This window comes from Galeopterus variegatus, unplaced genomic scaffold (assembly GCF_000696425.1).
Source record: "Galeopterus variegatus unplaced genomic scaffold, G_variegatus-3.0.2 Scaffold8445, whole genome shotgun sequence".
Classification (NCBI taxonomy): domain Eukaryota; kingdom Metazoa; phylum Chordata; class Mammalia; order Dermoptera; family Cynocephalidae; genus Galeopterus; species Galeopterus variegatus.
Window position 1 is genome coordinate 68,741 of NW_007734556.1, and position 21,911 is coordinate 90,651.

The 21,911-nt window shown below is 50.4% G+C and overlaps 1 protein-coding gene across 1 annotated transcript; it reads right to left on the reverse strand.

The window, feature by feature from the left end:
- Positions 1 to 6,258: 6,258 nt before the first annotated feature.
- On the reverse strand, positions 6,259 to 20,200 carry TMPRSS5 (transmembrane protease, serine 5; the record flags this gene model as incomplete). Its single annotated transcript, XM_008592892.1, is given in 11 exon segments — positions 6,259 to 6,411; positions 6,677 to 6,819; positions 7,300 to 7,383; positions 7,386 to 7,394; positions 8,971 to 9,152; positions 12,941 to 13,054; positions 13,349 to 13,484; positions 15,492 to 15,614; positions 16,545 to 16,643; positions 16,978 to 17,080; positions 20,050 to 20,200. Coding segments are annotated over 11 exon segments (1,149 nt in total), but the record flags the coding sequence as incomplete, so codon positions are not given.
- Between the last annotated feature and the right edge of the window lie 1,711 nt (positions 20,201 to 21,911).

The following is a 21,911-nucleotide window of genomic DNA, read 5'->3' on the forward strand; positions in this document are numbered from 1 at the left end:
CACAATGGAATACTACTCAGCTATAAAAACGAATGAAATACTGCCATTTGCAACAACATGGATGGACCTAGAGAGAATTATATTAAGTGAAACAAGTCAGGCACAGAAAGAGAAATACCACATGGTCTCACTTATTGGTGGGAGCTAAAAATAAATAAATTCACACACACACACACAGACACACACACACACAAACCGGGCGGGGGTGGGGGAGAAGACATAACAATTGCTATTCCTTGAAGTTGATACGACAAGCGAACAGAAAGGACATTGTTGGAAGGGAGGGGAGAGAGGGAGGAGGGAGGGAGGTTTAAAAAAACAAAAACAAAAATATAAAATATTTTGCCTGGTGCTTATTCCTCTAGGGACCCAGAGGGCAGACCTCGAGGGTGGTCAGCCCTGCAGTGCTGCCAAGCCATAAGCAAGCTGGTTTCTTTAGCTCTGTCCCAGGAAGCAGGCACCTCTTGAAACTTATCCAAACTAGAAGTTGTAAGGCAGATGTTTCATGAGGCGAAGGAGCTTTGAGCTCAAGCTGTTCTGACAAGGCAGATCCCACAAAGAACACCTTGCCCAGACCCCTAATTTGACAGGGGAGAGATCAAAATTCTGAGTCACTAGCTCGGGGCAGCACATTCCCACGTGGTTAGAGACCCAGATCAGACTCTGCAGCTGGAATGTTGTTTCCTACAGATGCCACAGCCTGAGGCTCCTTGGAAGGGAGAAAGCTCAGATGATAAGCCCAGCCATGCTTGCAAGTCTCTGCCTTCCTGAAGCCCATGTGCTGTTCTGGGAGGGGCACATTAGTGGGACCCAGCTGGGTTCACTCCAACACCAACTCCAGGTGAAAATTCTCCACAGATCCCCAGAGTGCTCCACCCTGGGGAAATCTGAGGCAGGACCCACATGCCTGCTCTTCCTCTCCCTTTCCCAGCTCTGGGATGTATAAAAGAGACCAGCCTCACCCCTCACAAGTAGGAAGCTACTCCCCCACCTACTCCCTACAGTCAGTTTAGGAGGAAGCAGAGTCCTGAGAGTGGGGCAAACCCAGCGAGGTCACTCTGGCGTGTCTGATAGGAAGGGAGGCTGGACACTGAGCAGGTGAAGGAGGGCTCTCCTGTGGGTAGGCTGGAGTAGCAGGAGGGGCCTCAGTGTCTGGTCAGGAGAGGACAGAGGAGAGAAAAGAGGAAAAAAACAAAAAACAATGGACAGACTAGGAAAAACCATGACGGCTACTGGACCAGCTTTCAGCATTTATGGCATTTTTCCACTTCTGTCCCATGGTGAGTGAGACCAGCACCTCCAACAAGAAAATGCAGAAAAGAGTCTGAGAAATGTTCCTGAGAATGGCAGGGCTGCCCCCTTATTCCCAGTAACCCTCCTAGGAAAACCAGGGCTTCATGGATGTTGTCACAATGAGAGAAAGCCTGCACCCAGGGCATCCCCGAGACCCCACAGGCACAGCAGGTAGACGAGAGACGGGCTCCTGCCCAGGCACGGCAGCCAGGAGTGACCTTCTTGCAAAGTCTCAGGAGGCTCAAAAGCTCTGCCCAGACAGGTGGGAAGCTGAATCCTTGTGCAGGAGAGCACAGGTTTCCTGCACACAGAAATGCCCTGACTTATTCAACAATAGGCCCTTGGAGCTCTCTTAGCAATTACCACCTCCCCATCAGCTCCATGCCTGGCTGGCCACTAATATTTATTGTAAATAAGACTTATCGCTCCAATAAGATAGTCAGTTTCTCTACCTCCAAATCCCAGAGCTTAACACAGCTGGGCACCCAGCTGGTCCTCGTTAAAACCCTTCCGAGCCTGAGTCTTCCCCCTTACCTGCCCCTACTTCCACCCCTGCGTTCATGGAGCCAGCCCAAGCCACGTGCTGCTCTTCCCTGTCCTGAAAGCTGGTCTGTGAGAAATGTGAGAGCTGAGTCTACAGATCTGACAGGTAGCCTGGCAAAAGATACCAGGAGCTTCTGCAGGTGAGCAGGCTATCACTATTAGCAAGTTCTCTAATTTGGGTACTCTTTATAGTTCCCCTGTGGAAGGTACTCATTTGTAAGATTTAAGTCAAACCATGAATCTCAGGAAGAACTGGAAGTCTCTAAGAATATTGCCTGGGAAGGGTCTCTGGCAGAAGGAGCTTAACTCCCACGGTTTTGGTTACTTCACCTATAAAAAGTAGGGATGTCAAGGCGTTACTGTAGGCAGGTGAGTAGACCAGGTGATCTGATCAAGTACCTCCCAGTTCTACACTCCTGTGCAGTATTGGACCATCTCATTCATCCATGTGCAAGACAGTGACATGGATTTGGACTGAAAAGACCCACAGTTCCCATCCTGGCTCTGGTGCCTATTAACTGGTTGGTCTTGGGGGAGTCACTTAATCTCTCCAAACTAATTTTCTTGTCTATAAAATGGAGACAATAATAATATCTTCACCACATAGATGTCAAATCTCACACATGAACAAGTTTTATAAACTATAGTCTTAACTCAGATGTTATTAATTAACAGGTTGTGACTGCTATGATTAAAAAACAAAAGACACTTCCCTTTATATAAGCAAAATCTCATGGTTGGCCTCAGAAACGAACAAGATCATAGCTGATCGATTTGCTGTTAACTCCACCCTGTCCAAGGAGACCTGCTGCCCCATCACTGAGGTGGGAACCTGTGGGAGCTGGGTAGCAAATGCTGATTTCAGGGTGGAGGCTGGAGGTCTGGGCTCCAGGGACATGGGGTGAGGGTGTTTTCCACCCAACAGAACCTCTCCCATGTTGCTTCTGCGACTTGACAGCAGACTCCCAACCACCTTTTCCCATGTGACAAACCGACAGTAAACTGAGGTCCTTATTTTTTTATTCACTTCACTAAAGGGATCAGAGCCTCCAGGAATGAATACTCATTGGTACAATCCCCCCCACAAAATATGCTGATAAACTCACAAAGTTCTGTTATTGCTAATGCTAATTGCATTTCCTTGGGTAAGCACAATAAAAAATTCATTGCAGTTTTTAGAAACAAGACGCCAATTGCATTTTAATAGCTAGAGGAGAGAATAGGAGAGAGGCTTTAACCAGGAAAATGCTAACTGGGCATAAACTCAGGAAGAGATCTCTTCAAGCCACAATGCCCAGTTCTGAAATAGGAGGTAAAGAGAGAGCGGCCTTGCTGGGAAGCCAAATCTTCCCTAAGAGAGCACTGATTTCAGTGGTTCTCAGACTCGGAGCCTCAGAGCACCTAGACGGTAGGAGCTTTTCATTGCAGATCATGACACATAGATTTAAAAAAATTTAAAGCATTAAATAAATAAGCACATACCAAAATTTTAGAGTAGATGATCGAGAATCATCCCAAAAGCTTCAAAAAACATGTATGGGAGGAAAATTGTAATTCCATTCCATAACGTGTATGTGTGTGTGTGTGTGTGTGTGTGTGTGTGTGTGAGAGAGAGAGAGAGAGAGAGAGAGAGAGAGAGAGAGAGAACTACCAAGACCACGCGTCACTTTATTTATTTATTTATTTATTGAATCAAAATTGATTATACCTATTTTGGGGGTTCAACATTGAGATATGTTGATCAAATCAATATTACTAGCATATATATGGTTACAAATCGTAATTCCTTACGCCCCTTGTCTAATCTCTCCCCATCCCCCATTCCCTTCCCCCTCCCCCCTCTAATTACCCTAGATTTCTTCTCTCCTTCTGAAAGAATAATGGTTACTCTGTTAATTTGTTGCCTACGGGCCGGCCCGGTGGTGCACTCGGTAGAGTGCGGCGCTTGGGAGCGCGGCGGCGCTCCTGCCAAGGGTTCAGATCCCATATAGAGACTGGTCCGCTCACTGGTTGAGCGCGGTGCGGGCACAACACTGAGGGTTGCGATCCCGTTGCCGGTCATGAAAAAAGACAAAAAGGAAAAAAAAAAATTGTTGCCTAGATGATCTGTCCAGTGCTGAGGCGTGTGTTCAGGTCCCCCAATATTATCATAAAGCAACTGTTTCTTCTGTCAGTCTGGAATGGGTTTTGTGGAAAGAGACATCCTCTTCTTTTCTTTGGTCTTTGCTGATGACTCTCCTTGTGTCAGTGCACTCCAGTGGTTGGTGGATCATCTGCATGGTGGTTGTGGCATGCAGCCACTTTTGTGGCAGCCATGCTTATTGTGGTGGCTGTGATGGGCCACCCACATGGAGGTGCTGTTTTTGGTATGCTCCTTGGCACTGGCAGTGTGCCTGGTTGTGGGGTATGTCTGGTCCCCTTCTCCATGCCTCTGGACCCATGTATCACTTTAACAACAGAGCTCCTTGGACCAGTTCACAGAACTGTTGCTTTAAAGCCAAAACCCTCTTCTGATGCCAACCTCCTTGTTTTAGGTGAGAACAGAAAGTGAGTGAGAACAGGAAGTGGGTGAGAACAGGAAGTGAGTGAGACTGCTGGGAATGGGGGTGGGGGAGGGGATACTGACTCCCATGGGCTTAATCTGGGCTGGCTCAGCCTTGCCCCCACCTGCCCAGGAGCCTCTGAGCCAGGAGATCCTCTAGGGAGGCACTTCACCCACCTGGGGACACAGGGAGAAGACAGGACTAGGGGCACCTGTGACATCCCCCTAAAGGATGCACACAGGAGCTGATGAAGAGGGAGGGCAGAAAGGCAGGCTCCAGCTGCTTCCAGCAGCCTCTTTCTCTCCAGCTCCTGCCTCTCTGCTCCTTCTCATCCCTTGGCTCCCCCACCATTCCCAGCCCAGCCCCAGCCTCTCTCCTGCCATTGAGTCTCTCTGGTGAGAAAGGGGGACTCTGAAATCAGGGCCTGAGGGGAGAGGCCCATGGGTAGTGACTGTCTCTCTGGTGCAGTGGTAGGAGATCCACGCCTTCTTCATTGAAGGCTGCTGCTTCTCCTCCAGCTAGTGGGCCTGCTGGAGACCACAGGAACATGAGGCTGGTGTGCAATGAGACTGGAGGAAACAGGATTTAGAGGATGGAGTCCTGGACCGAAAAAGAAAGGAGCTGGAGTCACAGCATGTCTCCACCACATACCAGTCAAATAACTTTTATCTTAGCAAATCACTTAACTGTTCAGAACCTCGATCTCCACTTCTGTCAGATGTGGCCAAAAGTATCTGCTTCTCTAGTTTTTTTTATAAGATCTGAATGAGAAGATGAATGCATATGTCACCTGAAAACTCTAAAATTTGTTACCTACCACATGCCCTTGTGCCCAGCCTGGTAGAAAGACTGCTGTTCATTATCACGCCATGCATTTGTAAAGTACTTTATACAGCTAACATGTTTTTATACACGTTCTCTCACTTGGCCCTCTCACTGAACAGAAGTAGAGTGGTTTGGCCAGTGTCACACAAGCATGTAATTAGATGCAGAACCCAAACTCTCCATAGTGCCGGGAATGCAGCCACGAGTAACTGCTTTAGAGACCAGGGATGAATGGTGGTGATAGGCAAATATGTAAATAACACCATGGATCATTTGCTCCAAGCCCAGCACTGTGCTAGGCATCATGTAGGTCTTATTTAATTATCACAGTAGTATGCAAGGTATCCTCAGTGGTTATTACCAGAAAAATGAGGGTTCCCAAAGTTAGGAACTTGCCAAAGATCACTGATAAGTGTTGTTTCCCCCAAGTTTTATGTATTAGCAGCTTGATTCCCACCGTGACTGTTAAGAAGGTGAGAAATCCCATTATGGTATTTGAAAAGTGGGTCCTTGAAGAGGTGATTAGATTGTAGGACGATGCAGTAGTGAATGGATTAGTAATGGTGGTCAGGGGTGTGGTTCTGAGGGCTTTAAAAGGAGAGTGAGTGAGGAACTGTCTCTGCTCTCTCTGCTCTGCCATTTCACAAGGTGATACCCTGCCGTCACTGTCACCACCACCAAGGCCTTCACCAAATGTGTTCCCTAGACTTTGGATTTCCCAGCCTCTGAAACTGTAAGCAATAAATTTCATTTTTTTACAAAATACCCAGTTCCAGGTTATAAGCAACAGAAACAGACCAATACAGTCACGTAGGAAGTGGCAGATCTGGGCTGCAAATTCACGTCTACTTTTAAGCCTGTTAATGCTTAAACTGACAGAAATCCAATGGTTTCAACATTATAAGCATCACTTCTTTCTTCTCCCACGCTGGGGAACATTCCTTCATCTCCTCTGCAGCCCCCAACAGGGCACAGGCCTAAGGGGAGAGGTTCACAATGCAGAGGGGCAGGTCCTTTAGAAACCTCCCTGTGCTACCCCTGCCCCTACACTCACCTGTACAGTGTCGTGGATCCAGTCCAGGAACTCAGCCACCTTGGCATAGACGCCTGGGTGATTGGGCTCTGCGCAGCCACGACCCCAACTGACCACCCCCACCAGGCACCATGTGCCCCCACCTGGGCACCCCAAGGGGCTCTCGCTATGCCCCTGAGGGATCCGGACATGGAGACACAGAAACAGCCAGTTAGTCCTTCCTGGTGGAGGAGCACCAGTCCTCCATAGGGAGTGGCCTCTCCTTCCCAGGCCCCTACTGCTTCCTGCTGGCCTCATCCTCTATAAACCCTCAGCACGAGCTCCAGACTTGCCTAGGTGCCCCTCCTCCTAGAAAGACTGTCTCATGCCACCAATGTGCTTGGACCAGGAGGCCAAGACACTGCAGGCTCCCAACCCCTACCTCCCCCACGGGCCACACCTGGTATGCATCAGGCCTTCCGTCCAGGTAGCCAGCACACAACATGAGGTGGGTGAGAGCCCCGCTGTACATGCAAGAGCTGTTGCAAAGCTGAGTGCTGAGCAGGGGCACCACTGTGTCCTGGGGCATGTCTGAGCTGTGGGCTGCAAGAGACACCAAGAAAGGCTGCAGAGTGCAAAGCAAGGCCCGGGAAGGCAGAGCAGCAAAAGAGAGGTAGTTAGAGGTCCCAGAGACTCGGAGACCTGAAGAGGGGAGCCCAGTGTGGGAGCTGCAGAGCCTGCGCAAGGAGGCAAAGGGCTGTCAGTATCGGGAGCTGGGAGTGGGCAGGAGAGGAGTAGGACTCACACATATACCAAATGCTGAGGCCATGGCACTCAAGGGGACAAGGGGAAGGGGAGCAAAATGGTCTGGGTTTAGGGAAGACTTTCAGTGTTTATTCTCTCCAGAAAGACCCAGAAGGGGAGACTGGAGCCCCCAGGCCTGGCCAATGGTGATGCCAGTGAAAAGGGGGCTGGCAGTGCCACGTGGCCAGAGGAGGTGGAGGTGCTTCATGCTGGAGAAGGATGCCGCCCACCACCACCACCATGCTGCTTTGGAACCATGGGCCCTGGGAGCTGACTTACTGTGGCTGGGGTCGGTGTGGCCGCAGCCAGACACCCAGCACTGCAAGCCCCTCAGAAAGTATTGCTCCTTGGCAGGCACACATCACCCATGGTGTCTGTGGAGAGGCACATGGTCGTGGTCCCCACTCAGGCTCAGCTTCTCTCCCGCAGAGCTGAGATCTCATCTCCCTTCTCAAACAGTCCTGGTTCCTGGACTCCACCAACCATGTCTCCTAGATGGCTGTGAAGGTTGTGCACTGTCCCACCTCGAGGATCACCCTTCACAGAGGACAGTATGCAAAGTGCAGCATGCATGGCACTCTCTAGGGGTGGGGCAGTGCACTTGCTGCCTGCCTCCACCTGGGGGCTGTGGGAGAATGAAAATTCCTTCTGGCCGAGAGTACCCAGCTTCTCCTAATGAAGACTCATTTTGACTTTTCGCCAGGGTGTCTGATCCCTTTTGGGGCAGTGTTTGTAAATGTATGTGACACATCACATGGGTGGAGCCAAACATGAGTTTTGTTATTACACAGACATGTCATTAAATAAACAAGTGGGGAGAAAGCTATTTCCATTTCAATTTTCTTTCAGTCTCTCTAATGCATCAAGGAGAAAGACTCCATTTGGTGCTAGTCTGTATTGCTCTTAATTCTATCACCCTCCCATGTAAACAGCAGAGAGCAGGCCAGGCTCAGCAACTTCTGCGGAGGACTCCAGCTACCTAGAACTTAATCACTGATTTGTTCTCGCTCGCTGTATTTTTGCGGCTACTATCTATTTACTATAAGCAATATAGGTTCTCCAGTTAGGTAGTTTTCCCTTTTAAATATACTTAGGTTAATTTAGAAATATTAACTGTTGATTAATGGTTTGCATATGTGGAATGTGTATGGCAACCACTGTTATTTGGGAAATTCAGTGCTACAGGTGACAACAGGAGGGAGGAGCATAGGTGAGTACCGGTGTGCACAAGTGTATCTGTGTGTGCCTGGGTGTGTGTGTGTTCATGAGAGTGACTGTGTGAATGCCCAAGTGTGACTCTGTGCATGTGACCACGTGAGTGCGTGTGTGTGTTTCTGTGAGTGTTTGTAGGTGAGTGCCCGTGTGCATGTGTGTGTTGGCGAGGGCCGTTGCTAGGATGGCGGCAGCCTGGGCGCACCTTCTAGAGCAGGTGCTATGGCAGGAGGAGCCCTAGCCCTGGAGTCAGGACATCAGGCTCAGGAACTGTTTGCCCCGTGACCTTGAAAAGAGTCACTTCCCTCCCTAAACTTTAATGTCTTTGTCTGTATATACCTGCTTCATCTACCCATCAGGGTTGTTATGAGGATTGAAAGAAAGGCTATTTCAAAAAATAAAAGTCATCTCATTAACTGTAACATGTCAAAAAATGTCTGGGACCTGGGACCAGCTTGGGGACAGTGGTGGAGCTGCTCTTCTTGGGACCTCAAGGCAAATCCCGCCTGCAGTTCAACTGTGAAAAGGGCCTGACCCTTTGTCCCAGAAGGAGCCTGGATAAGAGTTGGTGCAACTTCAAGTCCAGGGAATGTCAAAATTCACTATGGTCCCCAAATGAACTGAATATTTTAAGGTTTACAGCACCGGGAGAGAACCTTAGCACTCTGCTCGCCTCTCTTCCCTCCCAGTCCCCGCTCCTCTCTCCCCAGCCTGCTCGCCCCAGGGCCAGCTCCTCACCTGAGAAGTTGAGTGGAGTTTGGAGCCGCAGGAGGGCGACGTCGTCGTAGTCATGGCTCTGGGCGCTGTAGAAGGGGTGGGGGATAATCCTGTCCACCACAGCCCCCTGGTGTGGCCTGACAGCGCTGTGGCTGACCAGCCCCGCGTGAACCCGCCAGCTGGACAGGCAGGCCAGCCTGAAACTGCACACAGGGGCTATGCTGAGCTGGGGGAGGAAAGGGCAGAAGAGGCTGACACAGAGAGGTGGCCAATGGAGGAAGTTGGCCAGAGATGCCATTAGTGGGGATCTGGCCACTAGACTGCAAATTCCCAGGACCTAAGGACCATGCCTTTTAGTGTCACCCCAGCAGCTGGCAAGACACTGGGCATGCAGTAGGTGCTTAATAAATGCTCAAGGACTGGTGAATAGAGAAGTGAAACACTGGGTCATCTGCAACCACTACTCCCCCTCTGTGCTGCATGACTCCCTCCAAGAGTTAAAATAAACATCAACGGGCCTTGTGTGATATCAAAACTCTACACTGAGTTGGGAAAACTTCCCTCAGTCCTGTCTCTCTGCCTACTATATGTGACCATGGGGAGGCTCTTTCCTCTCCCAGCCTTGGTTTGCTCATTGTAAAATGAGGCTTACACTCTGCCCTGCTGGCCATCAAGAGAAGATCAAAGAGCTCATTCACTCATTCCTTCCTTCATTCCTCCAACTAATATTTACTCAGCACTTACTGTATTCCAGGGACTGCTGTAGGCCCTAGGGACACAGCAGGGGAGAAATCTACAAAGGGATTCCCTGGTAAACAGGATTGAGAGTCCTTGCTCCCATGGAGCTTCCAGTCTAAAGGGGAAGAAAGACATTAAACAAATATTTACATGGAAAATGATTTAATTACAGTGGTGATGAATGTTAAGAAGCACAGAGCACTGTGAATGTGAAAGTATTTTAAAAACTTAAATGCTGAACAAATATTAAGAACAAATCTTTGTATTATTTCTGCAAATCATGCAGATCTGTTCTTGACACCGAGTGGAGAGAACTCCACAAACACGTCCCTTGCAGATTCCTGGAGGCAGACAGTTGGACATGGACATTCTATACAGGACGTACCAACAGCTGGACAGAAAAGGCCACTGCAGCCCCCTCCTCCCCAGCAGCCCCGCAGACTTGCCTGTGCATGCAGTGTGCAGCAGTCACCACCCAGCGTGGCACCAACAGAGAGCCCCCGCATGTGTGTTGGGAGCCCAGTGTCACACTGGCCTGCCAGGGCCAGCGCCCAGGAGCCACTGCCTGCCCGCCGACTATCCGGGAAGCCAGGGGTCTTGTCCCACACTCTGCCAACAGAGAAGGTTGAGACACAGAGAGCGTGAGTGGTGGGGGTCAGCACGGTCACTCTCAGGGAGCGCAGTCCAGTGCCCAGCCCCAGAGAGCCAGTGTGGACAGCTCTCGTTCATCATTCCTGACCCTAATGGGGGGATAGGAAGGCAGAAGTGTTGATTACACTCCTGCCTGCCCCATCAGGCTGCTGAGAGCGGGGACTACGCCTGCAGCATCGGTGGAGCCCCAAGGCCTAACAGAATGATGGTGTGTGGATGGACGTGTGGGAGGACAGATGAGCAGGTAGATAGATGAATGGAAAGACAGATGAAAGGAACTCCACAGACTGGTTCCCGTTCGGCCCCTAATACCCCACCTGCCCTTAATCTCCTGAAGCTGCTGACATGTTACTGAATCGCCAACAATAACTTCACCCTTGGAGCTCTCCAGAAGAAAGGGAAGTGAGTGCCAGAGGCCAAGGCAGAGAGCGGCAGGTGGTGAAGCAAGATCATCAGCCCAGTCCAGTGGCTGGTGGGGGATACAAAAGAGGCTTAGAAAGGGCTCTCTTTGGGCAGAACTGTTTCTGTAAGAAAGGGTCCAGCAGGCAGATGGGCAGGTGGGCAAGGACCCCCACCCCAGACGCAGCTGAGCCTCTCCATAGGGCAGGGAGAGACTCCTTTCTCCCCCTAGCCACCTTCCCCGGTCCAAGACATGACTCACCAGTGCATCTGAGGGAAACAATTCAGCCAGAAGTGCAGTCATCCCTGCAAAACAGAGGTGCCAACAGGAAGCTGGGCAGGGACCACCCTGAAGCCACACACACCAAGGGCTTGGAGGATGGGGTGGTTGAGGGGGTTTGCTGGACAGTCCTTAAGGCTGTTGTATCGCCACAGCATTAAGGATACCACCATTTTCTTCCTGCCCCCACCAAAATGCCCAGCCCCTTCCTCATAACCGGTTCCCAACAGCAGCACGCATTCTGCCCAGGCTCCCAGAGGGCGACAAGAGGATTTCATGGACCTTGAGAGCCAATTTGGGCAGGGCCCAAATTTACAAATATTTATAAAAGAAAACACCCAGCTGCTCCATCGAGTGGCTCTGAATAACTGTGTGTTCAGTGGATGAAAGAATGGACAAGTGGGTGAGTGAACGAATGGGCCGTCACCCATGCCCCTTCCTGGGCTCCCTGGCCCAAGCCCTCTGTGTGGCCCTATGGGTTCACATTCTTGCTCTCCTCTTCGCCCTCCACTCTCCTAGCATAAGCTTCCATTCCTTTTTGACCGAAATCCTCTTTTCTTTCTTGACTCACCTCTTGCCCCCAGCAGCCTAATCCCTGGGACCTCTTAGTTTCCCCCAGTTTCCCAAACCCACAGCCCTGCTGGCTGCCCTGGAGGAGTCAGTCCCACCCTCACTTCCATTCAGAGTCTCCCCCTTTCTCCAGACGTGTTCATGAGGATGGACTCTCAGGACAGAAGCTGGACAGGAGGGGCCTGAGGGAACAGTTCCAATTGGAAAAATGGGCGAGGGTGAGAAGCGTTCTGCGTGGTGATGGGGATGCTCACCCATCTATCCCAGAAGGCTGTTCGGCAGCAGGAGGAAGCCCAGGAAGAAGCAAAAACCATCTCAGCCTGTGCCCCAGCCACTCCAGAAGCACAGCCGGGATTTGGGGAAGGACCTGACCCATTCCAGAGCCCTCTTCTCTGGCAGACTCTCCAGGCTCCAAGCAGCTCTTAGCCAGAGCAACTCAGCCATCTCTCCTGAAATATCAGAATTATTCAGATAAAGTGTGGAAGTGTTGAAAGATCACCTAGTTAAGGGACAGGAGCTGGGTATCAAGACTTGGCTTGGCATCTTCTTAGGTATGTGACCTTGGACAAGACCCTTGAACCTCATTAAGCCTCAGTTTCCTAACCTGTAAAATGGGGAAAAAGTACCATTTCAAATCCTGTGACAATAACAATCAACCCTGCATTTCTTGTGACGGGAAAATAATGTACAAGGGGTCTTCAGAATGTTCACATTTGATCAAAACGTCCACATTTTTTTCATTCTATTCTTCCATGAACTTTTTTTTTTTTTTTTTTCCTTTTTTTTGTCTTTTTCTGTGTCCGGCAACGGATCGCAACCCTCAGTGTCGCCCCCGCACCGGGCCGGGACCAGCAACGGGACCGCAACCCTCGGTGTCGCTCCCGCGCCCCGCCCAGCCAGCGAGCGGGAACCGGTCCGCACGTGGGATCCGAACCCTCGGTAGGAGCGCCGCTGCGCTTCCCAAGCGGCACACTACAGCAGTGCACCACACCGCGCTTCCCAAGCGGCGCACTACAGCAGTGCGCCACCAGGCCGGCCCTTCCATGAACTTTTTGAAGTGCCCTTGTATGTGCAGCTGTGATGGGGGCTGCGCTTCCCAAGCGGCACACTACAGCAGTGCACCACCAGGCCGGCCCTTCCATGAACTTTTTGAAGTGCCCTTGTATGTGCAGCTGTGATGGGGCAGGGCTCATGTGAACAGAGGTTGTGACTTCTGATTGGAATGTTCCTCTTCGTCCTCCTGTCTTAGACCATCAATGTCTGACCACCAGGCTCCCTTGAAAGGGTGATTTTTGCTGGACTGACCACCAGGAAGTAAGGACCTCACTCACCTGCCCTCCTCAGAAGCCCTACCTGGGATGCCACACCTCCTCAGGGAGGCCTCCCAGGCCAGGAGAGAGCTGGGCGAACTCCTGGGAGCTGCTGAGCTTGAGGTCAGACAGGTTCACACCCTTTTGGTGAGTGAGTCTTGGTGGAGGAAGGGAAGAGAACAGGAGGAAATCATAACTGGAATGCCAGTAGGGTGACTGAGCAAGACTGTGACAATGACTTCCTCTGGGATTTATGCTTATTAAAAAGCATCCATGCTCAGAAAAGAGAAACAGGCTATGACACTTCATGCCCAGAGCCCAGAAGATAGTCAAATTGACCTCTTGCCATTGCCTGAACACATTGAGGGTGACGGGCAGATAGAGGTCTCTGACTCCCCTTCTCCCTTCTGCCATCATTCTACCCTCCCAGGCCCCAGGTGACTCCCATTACCTGAGATGCCCGAGGCTGCGGCAGATCCACACCCCCAGGGCAGGGCCCCAGCCCTCATGGCAGACCAGGAGCCAGTCTGGCCGGGTCCTCACCTGCACTTCCAGCAAGAAGTCCTCGCCGTTTACTCTGAAAGATACTGAAACCCACAGCAGGAAAACCACATCCACCTGCTGTGGGGGTCGGACAAGGATGGTGGCAGGGTAGGACAGGATGAGCTGGACCTGGGACTCTGTGGGACCTGAAGAGGCCTTAATGACAGTGTCTGGGTCACCCAATGCCAAGTTCCTTGTTCCCCAGAGTATCAAGCCTGTCCTAAGAACAATATAACCCCACTTTGTGGAGCATTTCACAAAGTTCTGTGTTTTAACCAAGAGCACTTAAGCGTGCTCTGTCACTCGTGGTAACAGCAGCCTGTGTGGTGGGTATTACCATCCTCTCCATCCTGCAGAGGGAAACTAAGGCACGGAGGTTAAGCGATTTGCCCAAGATCACAGAATCAGCAAGTGATGGGTCAAGGGCTAAAGTCCAGGTCTCCTGATTTCAAATCTTGTCACAATAATAGTTTATTGAGTTTCTATTTTTTCCAGGCTGTTATAGACTGAACTGTGTCCTTCCAAAACTCATATATTGAAGCCCCAACCCCCAATACGATTGTATTTGAAGATAGAGCCTTTAAGAAGGTAATTAAGGTTAAACAAGGGAGGACTCCTGATCTGATAGAGTTGATATCCTTATAAGAAGAGAATAAGACACCAGAGATCCCTCTCTCTCTCCTTGAGAACAGAGGAAAGGCCCCAGGGGGACACAGCGAGAAGACAGCCATCTGCAAGGCAAGAAGACAGCCCTCACTAGAAATCAAATTTTTTTTGTCTTTTTGTCTTTTTTCGTGACCGGCAACGGATCGCAACCCTCAGTGTCGCGCCCGTACCGGACCGGGACTGGCAACGGGATCGCAACCCTTGATGTTGCTCCCGCACCTCGCTCAGCCAGTGAGCGGGAACCGGTCTGTATGTGGGATCTGAACCCTCGGCGGGAGCGCCACCGCACTTCCCAAGCGGGGCACTGTAGCAGTGCGCCACCGGGCTGGCCCAAAAGTCCATTTCTTTTTTCTTTTTTTTTTTGAGACTGGCCGCACCGCGCTCAGCCAATGAGTGCTGTGAGTGCACCGGTCATCCCTATATAGGATCCGAACCCGCGGTGGGAGCGCTGCTGCATTCCCAGCGCTGCTGCGTTCCCAGCACTGCACTCTCACGAGTGCGCCACGGGCTCGGCCCTAGAAATCAAATTTGCCAGCACCTTGATCTCGGACTTCTAGCCTTCAGAACTATGAGAAAATACATGTCTGTGGTTTAAGCCACCCAGTCTGTGGTATTTTTGTTATAGCAGCCTGAACAGACTAATACACGGGCTCTGTGCTAAGCTCTTTTTATACGAGGGTACTTCAAAAAGTTCATGGAAAGAGTCATGTTCTCTTACCATTCTATTTTTCCACGAATTTTTCAAAGTACCATTTTATATTAGCTTGTTTTATCCTTACAACTATATGCAGTTAGTATTTTTATTTCCATTTTATAGACAAGAAAATAGAAGCTCAAAGAAGTGATGTGCAAAGTCACACATTAGCAAAAGACAGACTCCAACCTCATTCTAACTTTTATAACTTATTCTAACCTCCAGCCTCTGGACAGCATTGTACCTTCTGATCCCCAATTCTTACCTGGAGAGGAGAAGACAATGAGGGGAAGGGGACAATGTGGAACAATGTTCCCAGCCCCCTAGGTGGCCCTGCTGGTCACACATGGCTCCCCACTCACAGCTGGCTCCTCCTCCCCCACATCATTGGCTCTCTCTGCCCCAAACGGCAAGTTACCATCCCTCCTGCCAGCCTGGTCTCCTGACCATGCCCCAGCCTGAGATCAGGACTGTCCCCAGGGAGTGCCAAAAGCCCCAAATCAGAGATAACTCTGTAAAGCTAGACCTTGTCACCACCCTTGCTCTAGAGGCAGGGAGAGACAGAGGGGTGGCAGCAAACTGAAGGTCCTTCATTTTGGTCTTCCTGTCCCCAGCCAGAAGGGGGGGTCCCAGAGCTGCGAAGGGGCCCTGGGCTGGGAGGGAGACTCCTAGCCTTGGGGAGGTGGCCCACCTGTTTTGGGAAGTGAGGGGAGCAGAACTTCCTCACTGCTGGCCTCTGAGCAGCTCAGCGTCATCTCCTCATCCTGCAAGGTCCCAGAAACAGGCTGAGAGGCGGCCGGCCACAGATACAGCGCTTCAGAGAAGGACAAAGAGAGGGTCACAGGGAAGCGGCTGGGGGAAGGGCAGGGACCGTCTAAGGATGGGGTCACGTCCCGGTGCAGAACAGGAACTCCTGGGCAGAGGCAAAGGCAGCTGCTGGGGCCTCCTCCCTAAGCCCCTGCCTTTAGGCAGGTCCCCAACTAAGCGGCTCAGGAGAAGCACAGTGCTCCGTCTCGCTCTCTCTCTGTCTCAGCCTCTGTCTCTCTCTCTCTGTCTGTTGCTCTCTCATTTTCTCTTTGACTCTTTCTCCCTTTTTCTTTTTCTTTTTCTGTCTTTCTTTGACCCTGTTTCTTTGTCTTTCTCACTTCCTCTTTCTCTCTCCCTCTCTCTCTCTGTCTCTGTCTCTCTCTCTTACTGGGCAAGATTTCTAGAAGAAGTTTGACTAGGGCCTCCCTGAGTCATCTATTCGAGTAGCTTACACTTCTCACAGTGGGATTTAAACATTCCTCTGTGTGTAGAGCTTAAATCCCCCCTGCTGTAATTTTACCTCTTCTCCCCTTGTCTACACAGAGTAGATGAGGATCACACCCATCCCATCTACTTTTTTTTTTTTTTTTTTTTTTTTTTTTTTTTTTTGTTTCCTTGTCTTTTTTCGTGACCGGCAACGGATCGCAACCCTCAGTGTCGTGCCCATACCGGACCGGGACCGGCAACGAGATCGCAACCCTCGGTGTTGCCCCCGCTCCTCGCTCAGCCAGTGAGCGGCCGGTCTGCATGCGGGATCCGAACCCTCGGCGGGAGCGCCGCCACACTTCTCAAGCAGCGCACTGTAGCAGTGCACCACCGGGCCGGCCCCATCCCATCTACTTTTAACACCTGCATAGCACCCGCTTCTCTTGTCCAGCTTCCCCCAGATCCTGTTCTTTGTCCGTCCCCAGACCACAGCATGGTCCCCAGCACTGACCTAGAAGCCATGAGCTGATACCCGCACTGGCCAGCAGCCCCAGGACTCCCAGCACTACACAGCCGCGCTGCATGGAGCCCTGGCGCCCAGCCCGGGAGGCTGTGGGAAGGGCAGAGGGCTGTCTGGGTTCCCCGCTCCTGCCAGCCAGCCTTACCACCACAGGGCTCAGCACCCACTGAGCTCTGACAGGAGGCCTCCCTCTACCCCATCAGCCCAGAGTGGGGGGGGGGACAGGGTCCCCATCACTGAAGCCCACAGAGCCCACTCAATCCCCAAAATGGGAAGCAGGGAGCAAAAGCATGTCTGGGGACAAAGAGTAAGATGGCCCCTCACCTCAATCATTTGGGGCTGACACAAGGAGGATCTAGGAAGTGTAGGAAGGTTACCCCTCACTGCCCCACCCTGTCACTCCCCATGGCCCAGTGCGGTGTACTGGGTTGCTGCTGGTCTCCCGGCTCTGTTGTGAACATCCTGGGTCCTGGGCCCTCCTCTGCATACTGAGCCTCCATAGGGGCTCGGTCATCCAGCATCAGGCTCTGGGAAAACAGTTGTCAGACATCCCGAATCTCCACATCAAGGACTGCTGAGAGAGGTACCAGCCCACTCCAAGTCCCCGCTCTCTAACCCCAGCTGTGCCCTTGCTGCCACTTGCAAGCCTCTACTCATCTTGGGGACTTCCTGTGTGTCCCCACAGATGCCTCTCCAGACCCTCTCTGCTCTCCTGGAGCCTCTAACTCCACCTACCTTACTCTCACATGGCCAGTAAGTGTCAGAGCAAATATGAATCCAGCTTTGGCCCACGCCAAAGCCCACACTCTTAATTACCCACCCTCTTGTCTTGCCTCCCATGAGTGCCAAGGGCATCTGCTGAAGTCCCTCAACATCCTTCCTCATGCTTCAAGATCTACCTGCCTTCATTCCCTCCCATTTCAGAGGAAGAAGTGCCCCCCTTGAACCTACCCACCCTTGCATTCATTCAGTAAATATTATTTAGCCCAAGCACACAGGCCACTATGGGGGACACTGAGGGGAGTTTAAGATAAATCAACATGGACCACCCCACCCAACTGCCTCAAAGAATTTGCAGTCTAGTCCTGCAGATAAGTCATGTAAGCAAAGCACAATTTGGAAGTGAAAGAAAAGTTCAGCTAAACTATCATCATTCAAAAGAATAAGAGCTTGCGTCTCATTGACGAGATCAAAGAGGGCTTCCTGGAAGAGGCAGCCTCTGAGACAGGCCCTCATGGGTGAATAGGGTTTGAACTGATCTACATATGGACATTGTGTTGTCCAGGCAAAGAGGACTGAATAGACAAAGGCATGGGGGTAAGGAAGCATAGAGCAGGTAAATCATATGTGAGCTAGAAGCTCATGAGCCATGAATAAGAGCAATGAAACATAAGATATTGGGGAAAACACTGGACAGTTCAAAGCTAGGTCTACAACCTACTGTGTGAAGCTGGACAACTCAGGCCATCTCTCCAAGCTTCAGTTTTCTCATTTATAAAGTAAGAGTGATAATTCCCCCTTCCCAATGAGTAATCTCCCTCCTCTAGTGTCTTGTTTCCCTCCATTATTCTGCATGCTATAGAGCCAGAATAATCTTTCTAAAATGCAAATAAGAGCATGGGAACCCCATCTTTAAAGTACCCAGTGAACCTCTGTAGCCCTCAGGATCAATCCAAAGCTCGGTGCATGGCTCACAAGGTCCTCCGTGGTCTCGCTCTTTCTCACCTTTCCATCCTCACTGCCAGCACTAACCCCCTCCACAGCGGAACTCGGGGTCATGCCTACACACCTGACACACCTGCCGTTCCTCAGCATCTTCAGACACTCTCGCACCACAGAGACTTTGCACCTTCTGCCCTCTTCCCCACACAGCCAAGTCCCACTGACCCTTCAAGACTCAGTGTAGTCTTCACTTCTCCAGGGAGTTTTCTTCAACTTATATGGCACCTGTCAGGGCCCTATACTGTGCCCATTTGCTTATCTCTCTCCTTCCTCACTGGTCTATGGAAGGAAGGAAGGAAGGAAAGAAGGAAAGAAGGAAAAATGAAAGGAAGGAAGGAAGGACAAGCTAAACAAGATAATGTGATTGAAGTGGAGTTATAAATTATAAAGCACATGAAAATATTAAGTATAGTAATGTCAACAAGAAATACATGAGCTGTGGATCCTTTCTCAAGGAATTTATAATCCAGTAGAATCAATAAGATTCTTTAAAATTGAAGTGACTCCCATCTCCCTTGCAGACTACCTTTTCCTGTCAACGTGGAGTTATAAATTATAAAGCACATGAAAATATTAAGTATAGTAATGTTAACAAGAAATACATGAGCTGTGGATCCTTTCTCAAGGAATTTATAATCCAGTAGAATCGATAAGATTCTTTAAAATTGAAGTGACTCCCATCTCCCTTGCAGACTACCTTTTCCTGTCAACATATAGAATTATGCCCAATGATCATAAAAGCCTAAAACAATGACCCCAGAACAATGTTGGCTTAGGTATGATTTTCATGTGTTGCATGGAATGTCTTTTTCACACCAAAACCTTCTGCAAGTCCTGCCTTCATGCTCCACTGAACTGGATTTCCTGACTCTCTGGCTGGGGGAAGGGAAGGCTTTGTCAGACTCACCCAGGTCTGTCACCTCAAAATCGCCCTGAAAGTCATTCCACTGGACCCATGAACACCCATGACAGTTCTGCTCACAAATGCAACAGCAGCCCACACCTTCCTGTGGAGTGAGGTACTGGCCCCACCTCCCCATCCTCTACACCGGTCCCAGTTGGGATCTGCAAGACCGGACCCGACCCCAGCAACAGGCCTTGCTTCTCCAGGAGAATCTTGGGTCATGGTTTGCTTCCTGCCACACACTTACAGGTGCCTACACATGAGACTCACAGGGCAGGGCAATGAGGCTGGAGGACAGCAGCCACGCCCCTGTAGAAAAGAGACAAGGGGCGTTGGGGTGTGAGGTCTGGGTTTCTTCTCTGGAGACATGGTTTCTCTTGAGCTGGCGTCCCTCTGAGCAGAGAGGCAGGGCCTGGTCTAGAAAGAATTCTAGAGCATGCCCAGCCCTTCCTCCTGTCTCAGTATCAAAAGATCTTGGCCTTAAGCTCGGGATCTGCATAAACTATCCTCACCTTGGGTGTGGCCCCACCTCAAAGTGCAGCTGTCCAAGCTCATGTGGTGTCATGAAAAAATGGCCTTTAGTGGTACAGAAACTCTTGATCCTCTTTTTGAGTGAGAGTTCAATGTAATAATGATTCGCTAAGCACTGCCTGTATGCAAAGCACTTGGTTGGGCCTGTGGGGACAAGAAAGGAGAATAAAAGGCAGGCCCTGGGGAGAAAACAGGGGGTTGACCACACAGGACCCCTGCTAGGATTCAGCTCCAGTGCCAGAGCTGCCTGGGGAGACTCTTTCCACCAGCCTAGAATCCTAAGGGCAGAGGAGAGAGAGAGGCTAGAGCAGGGATAGCACCACCGAGGCAGAGCCTTGCCATATGGGTCAGTGGCACTGATGTAAACCTTCAGGGTCTGCTAGGCAGCGTTCTGCTCCTGTCCAAGGGTCAGTGTTGATTAAAAAAGCCCAGCCAGCTTGGTTGGAGGATGTGGTCCCCCTAGTTCACACACGGCCCCTCCCTTCATCCCCCCTCCACACATACACAGACACATGCCATAGAGACAATGAACTCTGCTCAGGACCCATGAATAGGCCCCTTGTTGCAGGAAGGGGGCCAAGGGCTGGGCTGGGCAACCCCAGCCCCTCTCATCTGCTAACTGGAAGCTCAGAGAAAAAGGTTACAGGGAGGAGGGGAGGTTAGCTACTGTTGCTTAGCAACTAGGTCTCTTGTGCCAAAAAGTGTGCCCCATGCATGCTAGCACAACTCCCCCCTCCTGCTGACAGGGCTGTAATAGAGAGACTGATATTAGCATTTGTTGAAATGTTTCTGAGCCCTATGGATTACATCTCACCTCTGTGTGGGCTGGCTTTCCCAACAGTTTGGGGCTGTCACATACTGTAGTTGTTGGAGTGATGATGAGAGATCTTTGTCACCTCTCCCCCAGGGCTGTACCTGTCACCCAAAGCCAGGGAACTGGGGCCTCTCTGTCCCATCTGCCCTGAGAGCCAGTTGCTGCAGGAGCCTTTAGTGCTATCTTGTTTCAAAGCACAAGGTGACCCAGCTGAGCCCAGGCTGGGCAGAGCACACCTCAGAGCCACATCTCTTTGGAGAAAAAGGCAGAACAAGTCCCAGGGAAGGGAAGGGCTGGTGTGCCTTCCCCTCCCCAATCTGCCTCTCACAGATCCCTCAGATGGGACAGTCAAGGATAAGGGCTTTAGAGTCAGGCCTTCATGCAACCCCAGTTCTCCCACTTTCCTTCTTCAGCCATGACTGTGAGATGAGGATAATAGCACCTACCTATTGATGTTAGAATTAGATGAGATATTGAATAGAAAGCATTTAGCCTGGTGTCTAACTCAGACGGTAGTCAGTAAATAGGAGATGCACCACTGTTATTATTACCGTTGAACCTCACCCACAAAGGCTTTATTTTAACTTTTTTTTTTTTGTTAAATTTTTATTTTGTCAATATACACTGTATATGATTATTATGGCCCATCACCGACACCTCCCTCCCTCCTCCCTCTCTCCCCTCCCCCCCAAGAATGTCCTTTCCGTTTGCTTGTTGTAACAACTTCATGAAAGTATAGTTGTTATATCTTCCTCCCCACCCCACCCCCGGTTTTTTTTTGTGTGTGTGTGTGTGTATGTGGGTGAATTAATTTGTTTGTTTTTTTCTTTTTAGCTCCCACCAATGAGTGAGAACATGTGGAATTTCTTTTTCTCTGCCTGACTCGTTTCACTCAATATTATTCTCTCAAGGTCCATCCATGTTGTTGCAAATGGCAGTATTTCATTCGTTTTTATAGCTGAGTAGTATTCCATTGTGTAGATATACCACATTTTCCATATCCACTCATCCGATGATGGACATTTGGGCTGATTCCAACTCTTCGCTATTGTAAAGAGTGCTGCGATGAACATTGGGGAACAGGTATACCTTCGACTTGATGATTTCCATTCCTTTGGATATATTCCCAGCAGTGAAATAGCTGGGTCATATGGTAGATCAATCTGCAACTGTTTGAGGAACCTCCAAACCATTTTCCATAGGGGTTGCACCATTATGCATTCCCACCAACAATGTAAGAGAGTTCCTTTTTCTCCGCAACCACGCCAGCATTTATCGTTCAGCGTCTTTTGGATTTTAGACATCCTAACTGGGGTGAGATGGTATCTCAGTGTGGTTTTGATTTGCATTTCCCGGATGCTGAGTGATGTTGAGCATTTTTTCATAT